Here is a 12,825-nt window from a genome sequence, read left to right as displayed (position 1 = left end):
GGAACTCGCCTAAGATTCCATAGCCAAGGGGTGGGTCACCAGGGTTTGGTGTTGGCAGTCTGGACCCAAAATGCATCCTCTTTTCTCTCAACTGGTCTGCTCATTCATTCAACAAGTCTGTACTGAACACCGACTATGGATCACGCTGTGCAAGGAGCTGCGGATACAGCAGCAAACAGCTGGGGAAAAAAATCCCTCTTCACAGGAAGCTTTTCTTCTGGTGGCAGCATCTTTCCTAGGCAGAGTTTCTAAGGAAGAACTCGGGCTGGCAAAGGGCCTGAAGTTCAGCTCTCCCCCAGGTGGCAGTGTCCCTGCCACCTCTGAGTGTGGGCAGTGGAAAGAGCACTGAGTAGGGAGCAGATGTGTGTACACGCCATGCCCCATGTTGCCTCAACTTGAGAGTCTTTAACCCTCTCAGCGCCTCCTCTGTCATCTCTGTGCAGGAAGGGGTGGAGCGAGAGATCCTCTAAGCTCCCTGGACCGGCCACATTGGCATCACCTGGGAGCTTCTTCGAGATGCAGAATGTCAGGCCCCTCCCCAGACCGACGGGACTAGAACCCACGTTTTAACAAGATCCATCAGGTGGTTCGTGTGCACATTATAGTTTGAGAAGCTCTCCTTAGGGCTCCCTCCTCTTCCCTTCTGCCATTTCAATAGCCTCTGGCTGGGGGCGGCCACTCACCAGCAGAGGGCATTGTAGGGAGGGGCTTCACCTGTACCCTGGGGCTGCACCTGCATTCAGGTTGTCTCCCTCTCTGACCCCTCCCTTCCAGACCTAGACTGGCAAGTCCATTTGACTTCTGGAATCTTCAGCTACTCCCCCACCTTGGCTGGACTTTGTCAACAGACAGGTACAGACTCCCTCACCCCTCTTTAGGGCGGTTGGGAGGCAGGACTCTGCCGGGAAGCACCAGGCCACTCCTGTCCGGATGCTCCGCCCACCTCCTCTTGTCTGCTGGCCTGGCGACGAGGTCTGGCTGACCTCTCCGTTCCTCAGGGAAGGAACTACTGTTCCTGGACAAGCCAGCAGCCTCTAGGAACACCTCCACGGTAAGGTGAGCACCCCCTGGGGCAGCTGGGGTAGGGTGGGCATTATTGCAATTATTGCAGGGGTCACCTGGGGCTCAAGGAGGAGGCAGGTCAGCTCAGCAGGGCTTGCCAGAGTGTGGAGACCCTCTGCTGGAGGAGGAGGGGAAAAAGGGGCTTGGGGGAGGGCCGTTGTCCAGTGGGTGTGAGGACCAGGGAGACGAGTCTCTGCACTGTGGAAATGTATACTATGCTGATGAATGCTGCCCATGACTTGGGATTGAATTTATCCAGTCTGGTACTTTTATGTCTCTTAATAACTGGAGATGTATCAGGGGTTCAGTAGACATGGTGAGAACCAGTGACATGGGAGAAAGGTTGAGAGTTTCCTCTAAGGATATGAGCAGAGCCTTGCAGCAAGAGCCTGGATCTGTCTGTTGGCGGAGGCAACTTCCTAGGGACAGGTAATGGCAGCATTCCAGAGGACCCTCATCTTGGGGAAGTGCTCCCAGGATGACCTGGGGTCTAGGGCAAGACAGACTGGAGGCATGGGTAATAAGGAGCCAGGCTTGGGGTTGGGAAGCTCCAGTTCACATTGAGGTGGTTGCTGTGCTGTGGCTTCGGGACCCTCCCTGCTCCTGGGGCCAGGGGGGGATGGAGTGACAGCCTGGAGAGCTGTCAGCCTGGGAAAACGGGGGGCTGAGCAGGGGGAGGAGTTAACCTGCTCCAGGCCAGGTAATGAAAGGGATCCTCGTAAGAGGCCCAGGGGACTTTGGGGAGCAGACATACCAACTGCTCCAGGTTGGGGGGCTGGGCAAGGGGACTCTGCTGCACCGCCTAATGGGGTGGAGGGGATTTGGACCCCGGGTTTTGGAGGCCCTGGGAAGGTTGTTGCTGTAGAAACAGAGTAGGTCCCCTCTCACAGTAGCTGGTCCATCCCCTACTGCTGGTGCCATGGTGGGCAGAAGGTGGGGGCGTCACTCACCGTGGAACTAACGACATGCCTTTAGTTCCTTCTATTTATTTTTACTTTATTTTTATTTCTTTCTCTTCCAACTTCATTTCATCTGGGGTGGAAAGGAAGAGACTTAGGGAAAAAGAAGGGGCAGGGAGAGAGAGGGAGTGTTTCTGGAAGTCCTTATCACCCCTGCTCATCCTTCCCTTCTGCCTTCAGAAGGGAAGTAGTTTAATAATCTCCCATCTGTCCTCAGTGTGGGCAGAAAACTTGCCTTCCTCATCTGTGAAATGTAGATAAAAATAACACCCCGCTCATAAGGCTGTTGTGAGGCTCAAGGGAGACAGGCCACATAGCATGCTTTGAGTCAGTGGCACAGAGAAGCTCCATAAATGTTAGTTATTATTATTACAGTTATAATTCCAATTATCTTTAATGTGGAAGAACCTAAAGGAATGGATGGGACGCAAAGGGAAGCTTGCTGCTCCAACCCCGACTCCACCAGATGTGGGGCATCGCCAGTTCCCCTGCCTCACTCGCGTGCCCCGCAAGAGGCCTGGCTGAAGCAGCTGCTGCACGGGCTGTGGCTGGATTTTAGGGCAAAGGAACAATGCCACACTTTCCCCTCCTGTCTACGTTTTCAATGAGGATGCGGAGGAAACACATCCTGCCCCAGCCCTCAATCCTGAAGATACAGAGGAGTTCCTGCTCTGTCTGGGAGGAGCTAGGAGCGGGGCTTAGGTTTCGTGGGCCCCGGGAAAAGGAAGGGGGCAGGGAAGAGCTGGGCGAGGCCTCAGCTCCAGCTGGGTGGTTTGAGAGAAGGGGGTAAGAGAAATGGATGCCAGAAGCTTTTCTAGTGCAGACCCTAATGAATCAACCATGGGGAGCCCAAAGGACCTTAAAGGAGGATGTTGTGCCTCCCAGAACTCAGCTGTGGAGTGAATGCATCCCATTCCCCCAGAAGCTCCTTGAGAGCTGAATAAGACGTCATCTTTGGCAGGACTGAACTTCCCACAGTACCTGGTACGCAGCTGGTGCTCAGGAAGTGTTCATCTGAGTGGGAAAACCATGGAGGATAGCACATGGTTAAGAGTTACTCAGGATGGTGGGAAGGGCGTCAGAGATTTCCAACGGGCGAGACGGTCAGGCGCTGGTGAGCCAGCGGGAGGTGCTATGGAGCGGGAGGGGGTCCAGGTGGTGAGATGAGGCAGGTGGGGAGAGCAGGTGAAGGGTGAACCAGAGGACAGCAGGAGCAAAAGCCAGAGGCTAGAATTAATGAGGGGTGAGGAGAGTGTGGGGTGTTGGCAATTAAGGGAGGAAGAGAGAAAGCAGGAGGGGAGGCAGTGGATTCTGGAGGGCCTCAGGAAGAGCTGGCACCTGCTCAGGGAGGCCGCTGGGAGGCCCAGCCCTGAGCTGAGGCTCCGGCCGTGAACAGGTGAGCAGGCAGCCAGCGTGTGCTTTCGCCCTGCTCACTCCAGCCTCCCTGGAGGCCCCCACCTTTGTTTTTCTTTCTCACTCACTTCCACTTTTAACTTTTGTTACTGTTGTATTTCACATATCTCAGTGGGCTACCTTCTGACCTTTTTGGCAAAAGGAGGGGCATAAATAAACAAACATATTTGGACAGTGTTTCATCATCTACAAATGCTTTTCACATGATCTCATGCCGTCCTCACAGTCACTCTGAGGTAATTTTTTTTTTTTTTGCTTTTAATCGCTTCTAAAAAGGATTGCAAAATTAACGTGAAATACGTACTCAGTGAGAAAAATCCAAAGAATGCAGCAAAAAGGGTTTAAGAAAATGGAAAGTCCTTATTCATCCCTTCCCTCCTCTCAATTTCTCCTTTGAGTAATGACCAATGGGAATAATTTGGGGTATATCTTTCCAGACCTGCACTGTCCAAGACAGGGATCACTAGCGCTTGTGGCTCCTGAGCACTCGAAATAGAGCAAGTCCCAATAGCAAGGTGCCGTGAGTGTAAAATATACACGGATTTCAAAGACTTAGTGTGGAAAAAAATGTAGAATATCTCATTAATAGTATGTCAATTATCTGTCAAAATGATATTGTGAATATAAGTTAAATAAATTATATTATTAAAATTGATTTCTCCTGTTTCTTTTTACTTTTTTAATGTGGCCACTAGGAAATTTAAAATTACATATGTGGCTCACATTGTATTTCTATCGCATAGCACTGCTCCAGACTTTCTCTATATTTACATATATACACTCATATATATATATCTATACTTGTATATAGTTTTGTTATTTACATTAATGGGATCAGAAGATGTCTAGCTCTCTGTGACTTGCTTTTCCACTTAAAGAATTTTCTATATCAGCACATGTAGGTATTTTGACAGATGAGGAAACTGAGGCATATTAAGCAATATGACAAGCTCACTCAACCACAGTGACCAAGGTAGCATTTGAACTCACATCGTCTAACTCCAAACCCAAGCTCTTTCTGCCTCAAGGGAGTTTAATTTGATGTGCTAGTTCATGGGGAACCATGGCAGGTTCTTGAGTGAGGGGTGGGGGAGGTTCTGTTAGAGGAATTGATCTGACTGGGGAGCGTGGGGTGCGCTGGAATGAAGACAATTCACTCCGTCATTGCAGCCGCTTGGAAGCCAAGACTTGGCCTGCATGACATTGAAAGGCTTCGCTTGGCACTGACCCTCTTTTCCCCCAGGCCCTCGGCCTTGGCTGGCACGCGGCACGGAGGAGCTGGCATCATCCACTGACCAGGCAGATGTGCTCCCATGAGAGTTCCTTCCAACCTGCCCAATTCCTACTGCTGGTGGGGGTCCCGGTGGCGAGTGTCCTCCTCCTGGTCCAGTGCCTTCGATGGCACTGTCCTCGCTGGCTGCTGCAGACCTGCTGGAAGCCGGATAGCCAAGAGGGGCCAGTGTCCCATGCTGATCCCCTACCAGAATATGAGTCCCCAGGGCAGTGCCCACCAGCCACATCCTCAGAGAAAGATGCCTTCTACCAGGAACTGCAGAGGCCCACAGAAGGCCAGACCGTCATCCGTCAGGTGATGCACAAGCTGTTGGTGTTTTCGGCTAAAGAGGTGGATTACCACGGAGACTGCCTGATTCTCCAGGACATGGGCATCTCCCTGTTCATCCCACCAGGTAACAGCGCCCGGCTCCCTTCTCCACATACAATTGTTCAGGTTGTGCATTGTACAAGGGCACCACATTTCAGGGAGCATCATGCATAGACATCTTCATTCTTTTGAAAATTGTTTATATTTTTAGGATGACTTTATTGACTCCGAAGATGGATATATTGCTTATTTTTATGACAACTTCCTGGCAGGTGGAAGTAAAGTGCCTTGTTCTAATGAACAGTATGTTATGACAATAAAGGAAAGGAAAGTTTCTGGAGGAAGAGCACTTTTTGCAAATCCACACAGGCCCTGCATGGGCCAGCAGAAGCCCTGGAGGGAAGGGGGGTGACACCACAAATCAGCTCACAGTGGTCTTGCTCTCCTTCCACTCTGCCCACCGTGTGCCCTGCTAGGCCCCCTCTCTCCTTGGCTCCTGCCCCACCACCCCTCCCACTCTGGCCTGGCCTCTCTTGCGGCAGGGCTGTGCCGGCCCGCCAGGCCCATCTTGGTGCTCCTTCTCCCCAGGTGCTGTGGCTGTGGGCCGCCAGGAGCAGGTGTCACTGATCCTGGTGTGGGACCTGTCGGATGCCCCGTCATTGTCTAGAGCCCAGGGGCTGGTGAGCCCTGTGGTGGCATGTGGCCCTCATGGGGCCTCATTTCTGAAGCCCTGCATCCTCACCTTCAAACACTGTGCCCAGCAGCGCAGCCATGCCCGCGCCTACAGCAGTGACACAGCCCTGCTCGATGCCAAGGACTGGAGGCCCCTGGGGCAGCCGGGGGCATACACCTCCCAGGATGAGTGTCGCATCCACATCTCCCACTTCAGGTAGGCACGAGCCCGTCTGCCTGTCCTTCCCGCCTCTTCTCTCTGTCTGCCTCATCCTCATCTCTCTGTATGGAACTGCCCCTTTATCAGTCCCAGGTGGCCTGCAAATCCCTTATCCTTCTGTGTCCTTTCCTGGTCCTTGTGTCCTAGTGTCTGTGGCAGCTTGTCTCACTCCAACCTTGTCCAGGACAGTGTATCCTGCCGTGATCTCTGTTCAGGACTGTCTCCAAACTATCTAGAGCAGGTTGTCCCCTCCAGTTCTCCGAGACGGCATCCCATCTCATGTCTGTCCTTAGCTCTGTCTTTGTAGGATCTTAGGCCCTTCTGCCTCTCAGTCTCCTGGCCACCCACTGACCAGAGCAGTGTGTGGGACCCCTCCCAAGCATGATGGCCCTGAGCTCACCTTCGCGCTCTCTCATGCCTGAGGACACTTGCTAGCTCTTCTCCCTACTTGGCGATGGTCACTGTGACATGACTCACTTTTTGTCCACCTACCATTCCACCCCTCCCCCTCAGTTCCTCCCTATACACGCCCTGCACTGCTCTCCTCGGCTCCTTGGAGGCCCCCCCAGCGGTCCCTGCGGTGGCAGGAGCCGGGTGGCAGATGAGCTGGGTCCCAGCCCTCCCGTGCTAGCTCGTGCCACCGTCTCCCTCCGCAGCCTCTTCACCTGCGTGGCGGAGGCGCGTATGGGCCGGGAAGCCCGCAAATGGCTGCAGCTGGCCGTGTTCTGCTCGCCGCTGGAGCCGGGCCAGTCGCACCTGCAGGTGCGCGTCTACTTTCTCAACAACACGCCCTGCGCCCTGCGCTGGGCCATCACCAACGAGCAGCCCCACGGCGGGTGCCTGCGCGGGCCCTGCCAGCTCTTCGACTTCACGGGGGCCCGAGGGGACCAGTACCTGAAGCTCAGCTACATCTCCAAGGGTGAGGGGGCTGGGCAGTGGGGAGCCCCGCCGGAGTAGGGGTCTGGGCCGTCCCGGGGGTGGAAATCTGGGAATCTCAAGTTTCCTTCTGAGACTCCTGGGCAGGCAGCAGCTTCAAGGGGACCCTCTGGCTTCTGCTGCTGCCTCCGGGAGCCCCCAGGCTCTGCCCACTTCCTCCTCCTGTGGCCCATTCTGCCCTGGCCCCTCCCCGGCAGGACAGGGTGATACGAGGGGGCAGGGGGGAGGAGTGGCAGTGCACCCCCAGGAGCAGGGAGGGAGGGGCCGGGGTTTTATCGTCCCTCCTGGATGGAGCTGGTGTTGAGGGGTCCTCCTAGTCTTCTCTGCCCGCTTTCCTTTGTGGCCTGGGCTGCTGGAATTGCCAATGGGGCCTAGATTCCCATCGTGTGGTTTTGGACTGGGCACATGAGCATGGCTGCTTCTGGGAGTGGTGGAGGGGGGAGGAGAGGTCTGTATGTGGTGGCAGAAGGAAGACCGCTCGTGAGGTCCCCTGTCCAGGTTCTGGGGACCCCATCCACATGAGACACACTCCTGCCTTGGCTCTCTCCTCGACCTCACCCATAGCACCCTGCTCGGCACCTGCCACAGAGGAGGCCTCTTTAAACACTCATAGAAGGTCCTACTCTCTGAGGCCCTTGGCTTTCTGCCCCCTCCCAGGTTGGGAAAATGTGGATGACAGCAGTTGCCAGCTGGTTCCGCATCTCCACATCTGGCATGGAAAGTGCCCCTTCCGTTCCTTCTGCTTCCGGAGAAAAACAGGTAGTCCAGGAGCCCCGAGTCCACCGCCTGCCCTCTCCTCCTCTCCTCGTCACCCTGGGGCTCTGCAGCTCCTCATTCTGCCATGCATGCAGACCTCCTCTTAACGGCGAGGAGCCACAACAGATCTTTGTAGAGAGAAAGGAGGAGTGCCCTGCCCAGCTTCTTCAGCTTTCCAAAGCCTTGTTGTAGAGTCGTTTCACTTCTCCCACTCTCTTATGCCAGGCTTTTCCCTCTCTCACTTGCCATGTTCTCTTCTCCTTGTAGCCGATAAGAGCAAGTACTGCTCAGCACTAACCAATGAGATCATCGTCACCATGCACACCTTCCAGGACGTGAGTTGGAGAGGAGGGGCAGAAGAAGGCGGGGCCTGGGGGAGTCTTGGGCAAATTGGGCAAAGGGTCTGGTGTCCAGTAAGTATGACCCTAATCACAATCAAGCAGGTGAAGGTGAAATTCTTCCAGGGGCTTAGACCACCTGGCCTCCAAGTTACCTTCCATCCCTGACTCTCTCCTGCCTATCCATGGATGAATCCAGAAGAAGAGTAAAAGAACCAAACCCTATTAACCCCCTCTCCCAGCCCAGAGGGACTTGGGCATCAAAGAGCAATGCTTTCTTTCTAGGCTGACTGTCCACATCTGAGCGATGATGTTGTGTATCTTTAGTGTGGAGAGTGCCCAGGAAGGGGGTCTTGAGTAGGTGGGATGGGAGTTAGATAGCCCACGCTCCCAAGGGAAGATGTGAAGAATTGGGGTTGAGTATCTCTGAGGAAACATGGTGGCACCTTAGAGGAGAGGAGGCAGATGCCCCTCAGGGTGTCGCTTGGGGAAGAGAAACCGAGGAAAGGAGAAATGGAGGGAAGGGACGCGTATGCTGAGTTTAGCGTCTGTTTTTAGATGGCCCCCCCCTGCCCCAGGACGCCCCCTCACCCCAGGACTTCTCCTGGTGTCTTAGGATGCAACCTGTTTGGTATCATGTCCCAGGTCCCAAAGAGCTCACCAGGCAAACTTAAGGCTGAAGATTCTGGGGTCAGGAGAACAGAGAGTAGGGGCGATGGGAGGGGTGGAGGTGTCTGCTGGCAAAGTGGCTCTGGGGGACTGAAGGAGTGGAGGTAGGTTCCCCAGCTTCTTGCTCGGGGGATGTCTTCTGATCCCTAAGTGTGTTCCCTGACCCTCTGTTGGCTCAGGGCTTGGAGACCAAGTACACGGAAATCCTCAGATTCCAGGCATCAGAGGAGGAATCCTGGGCAGCACCACCCCCCATCTCCCAGCCACCCCCATGCAATAGGTGAGGTAGGGGTTGCTTGAGCTGTTCCCTGGGGGATGTTTGGGGTTCGTGCCCCAGTGCCTACAGGGCATGTACAGCATTTGGGGTGTGTGTGGAACCAGACTGGGTCTCTTTGACCTGCCCCTCTGACAACACCATTTTCTCCCTGCCTCAGGCTGCCCCCAGAGCTCTTTGAGCAGCTGCGGATGTTGTTGGAGCCAAACAGCATCACGGGCAATGACTGGCGTCGACTGGCCTCCCACCTGGGCCTCTGCGGCATGAAAATCCGGTAAGGGGGCGAGGTCTGCGGATAGGAGAGGACGGGGCACCGGGGTGGGGGGTTCTCAGGACACCTTGGAGACTGGACCACAGACAGGGGAGCAACTTAAAAGTCAGAGAATGGCTACTCCCCACCCTATTTCCCATAAAAGGGCAGCTCCTTCTGTTTATCACTGTTTTCCCGGTACCTAGACTGATGCCTGGCTCATAGTAGGTGCTCGATAAATATTTACAAGTGAATCAGTTAACATGCGAGTCATTGGGTACATATGGCGTGCTTGACGTGGTGTGCCCTGAGGGGTAGAGTGGCAGACTGTAAGATGATGTGTGTAAAGCGTGTAGCTGAGTTCCTGGCACGTGTTAATTCAATAAACGTTAGCAACAATTCCGAGCTAAACCCTAGAACCAGACAGTAAGCGCAATGGTTAGGGAAGACTCCACCCAGGAAATGGGACTAGGGCTGGACCCAGCTGATAACAGGGTAGATTTTAAAATCGCTCGGTTATTAAACATTTATCAAGTACCTAGCGTGTCCTGGAAAACTATGCTAAGAACTGGGGTATGAGATGAATGAGACATGGTCCCAGCACCCAGGAGCTTGCACTGTAGTCAGGGATACAAAGAACAAAATAAAGGCAGGCGTTCCTTGTTCCTTATTGTATACATCCAGTGTTGCGCAGCAAGTTGGAAACAGAGACACAAAAGAGCTGAAGCAAGAATAATAAAGACTTGTGGGAGCTATGACGTGAGCTGGGGGTACAGAATGGTCTCTTCCACCTGGGATGTGGGAATTACATAGGGCCTCGGGGAGGAGGTGGTGGGAAAGTGGGGTCAGCCTTTCTGTTTGGGAGAGTAGCAGAGGCAGTTGTGGGTGTGGTGTGGGCAAGATGGGAAAGGGATAGGTATGCGGAAGGAAGGTTCTGGATGGGAGCAGGGGGAAAAGGTCAGAGAAAAACAGGGCAAGGCCAAGTGGTGGATGAGCTGGAGTCAGGAGAGTGGACTTGGTTAGCAGGCAGTAGAGACTCTGGAAGGTTTTTGAGCAGGAGAGGGTCTGGTTAAAGCCCAGGTTTAGAACAGCTGTTTCCTTAGTGGTAGGCGGGATGTTGTGGCCTGGGAGAGGGAGGAGGAGGGGAGAGTATGGTTGGAGTAGGGTAGGTAGAGAAGGCAATGACAGAACATCAGAGCTGGAAGCAACCTTAGAGGTCCTCTCATCTGAGCCCTGGGTGTAAGAGAAGGAAACTGAGGCCTGAGAGGAGTAGCCTTTGAGTCAGGGCAATCTCGGGTTTCAAAGTCCCAGGCCCTCCCCCGACCCTGTGACCCCTGGAAGGCAGGCAAGAGCAGGATGAGGCCCCGAGCTGGGGTGGGTGGGTGGATCTCGCTGGAGTGGTCTCCCGCCTCTCTCCTCTCCTCTCCCCCGGCCAGGTTCATGTCCTGCCAGCCCAGCCCTGCCGCAGCCGTCCTGGAGCTGTTTGAGGAGCAGAACGGCAGCCTGCAGGAGCTGCACTGCATCATGACCGTCATGGAGCGGCTGGACTGCGCCTCTGCCGTTCAGAGATACCTGAGTGGGACGCAGAGCAGCAGCCCAGCCCAGGTCCGTGGGGGTGCCTGGGAGAACCCGGGCTTGGAGCTGGATGAGAGGCTCTGAGCGCCCCACTGGGGCGGGACAGGGTGGGGCGCTGTCTGCAGCACTCTGGGCGCGGGGAGGCGGTGGGTGTGTCCCGACCTCCAGGAAGAACACAGCAGCCATTCCTGGCTGTGCCCGCCGACCTCACCAGAACCTTCGGATGGTGCCTTGGGCCACCTGAGGCCGGATTTCCAGCCTCCCCGGGTCAGGACCACCCTTGCGACCTACTTTGTCCTGCATGCAGATCCCCTCCTGGCCGGCAGGGGGCGCAGGAGCCCAGGAGATGGTCCAGCATGACCAGCCTACAGAAGCTACTTGATAGACCAGTGGACTGTTAGGTTGCCCTGTTGGCACTCCTTGGGGACTGGTCAGTTCACAAGTATTCACTGAGCACTTAGTGATACCTGGTGTTGGACTGGGTATAGTGGGGAATCCTGGAATATATGAGAGAGGGTTTGGAGCCTTGACAAGCCCACAGTTCTCTTGTTCGAGTCAAGATGCCCTCATGTGGGCTGAGAGTGAACTCGGAAACAGCACATACCTGTGCTTAGGGGTGTCGGTGTGGTATGAACTGTCCGTGCTTTAGGAGTTGAGAAGGGATGGAGCTGAGCATGGGCTGGAGCAGAGAGAAAGCTTCATGGAGGATGTTGGAAAAAGGATTGGGACATGCAAAGGGTGGTTTGGAGGTCTTCAGGTGGGGTGGGGGACGTGGTGACTGGACCCACAGGAGGGATCAGGAGTGGCATGGAGTGCTGAGGTGTGAAGGAGCCACGCCCGGTGGGTGTGAGGTGCAAGTAGGACAAAGGTTCAAGGCCAGATCTAAAGATGGGCAGTCAGACCTGGCTGTGCACCTGTCTCCTCTGCCTGCCTTTGTCTCCTTATCCTCCCGTCCTCGCTTTGTCTTCCTCTCTCTCAGCCATAATCTCTGTCATAAAACATCAAAGCTGAAAAGAAACTTCAAGATTATCATTCTTGCCCAAGTTTTTCCACTCTTTATCTCAGACTGTGTGAGTTTTAAGTCTTTCTCACTTTGTTTTGCTGTCCCTATCTCCTGCAGTCACACCATCGCTAAATCCGTGTGTCTCTCTGTTTCTCTGTGTCCTGGCATCTTTTTGTCTCTATCTACTTACTGTGTCTGCCTTTGTGTGTTTCTTTCTTTCTCTGAAACCCTCAGGAAAGTGTCTCTAAGCCAATGTTATGTATCAAAGGCTACTGAAAGAGCCTGGGCCACCCTAAGAATGAGTGGGTGGGGATTTTTCCCTATGGATCAAGATCCAGTTTAGGGTCAGGAAATAAAGGCTAGGGATTAAAGAACACCCCATTCGGTCAACAAATATTTGTTCAGCACCTACTGTGTGTTAGACATTGTATAGAAAAGAGATCAACAGTATGGGTCCTGAAAAGAGAACAAAGGATTTGACTCACTTCCAGCCGCACTTTTGTTTGCAAACAGGTGCTGTTAATTTTTTCAAGGGCAGGCAAACAATCTCTCTGGCAACCCTAACAATTTGATTCTGTATTTAATTAAAAATATTAAAGCTTTTTCTATGATGAACAATATTGTATAATAAACTATGAAAATTGCCTTTCTTTGTTAGTAACTGTATTTTGCTCAGATTGAGAAATTTAGATGTGGATACAAATGGTTTTTTTGGGAAAGTTTTACCTATGGGGGGGGTTGGAGGGGAAGTGTTTTGTAGATTGTGCTTCCAGTATGAGAACTGTTCGAGCCCAGCGTGGTAAATCAGAGAGCTGCTTCACTCCCCTTTCTGTTAGGAGCAAGCCTTCGGCGCAGGTGGGGGTGGGAGCCCTCCACCTCCTCCCTCTTCCATCCCAGCCTCATCCATCCTCTCCCACCCTTCTCATTAGTCCTCCCACCCCACCAGGGGCTGCCGCCACTCCAGGTTGGTGCTGTGGCCGTCTCTCCCTTCCCTTGACTCAGAACCTCTTTCTCTCCTGGAGTCTAGTACAGTTTTCCCTTTTTCTCCCACGGTCTCTTCCTTGCTCTCCACTCCAGCCAAATGCATCTTTATTT

At 53.8% G+C, this 12,825-nt stretch overlaps 1 protein-coding gene across 7 annotated transcripts; it reads left to right on the top strand.

The window, feature by feature from the left end:
- Positions 1–443: 443 nt before the first annotated feature.
- Positions 444–12,375, top strand: UNC5CL (unc-5 family C-terminal like). 7 transcript variants are annotated; one of them, XM_070244527.1, is made up of 11 exons: positions 444–583; positions 775–852; positions 999–1,056; positions 4,678–5,122; positions 5,626–5,926; positions 6,586–6,848; positions 7,523–7,624; positions 7,889–7,956; positions 8,808–8,908; positions 9,063–9,176; positions 9,837–12,375. In XM_070244527.1, exons 4-11 carry the CDS (start codon positions 4,738–4,740, stop codon positions 9,886–9,888), a joined length of 1,386 nt encoding a protein of 461 aa, XP_070100628.1. In that variant the 5' UTR covers positions 444–583; positions 775–852; positions 999–1,056; positions 4,678–4,737; the 3' UTR covers positions 9,889–12,375. The 7 variants fall into 7 exon arrangements, with proteins under 7 accessions (XP_070100628.1, XP_023480660.1, XP_023480665.1 ...); XM_023624892.2 differs by having other exon boundaries at positions 444–586; positions 10,589–12,375; XM_023624897.2 differs by lacking the exon at positions 444–583 and having other exon boundaries at positions 799–852; positions 999–1,051; positions 10,589–12,375.
- Positions 12,376–12,825: the final 450 nt, after the last annotated feature.

This window comes from Equus caballus, chromosome 20 (assembly GCF_041296265.1).
Source record: "Equus caballus isolate H_3958 breed thoroughbred chromosome 20, TB-T2T, whole genome shotgun sequence".
Lineage (NCBI taxonomy): Eukaryota > Metazoa > Chordata > Mammalia > Perissodactyla > Equidae > Equus > Equus caballus.
This window is presented reverse-complemented; position numbering and strand designations above follow the sequence as displayed.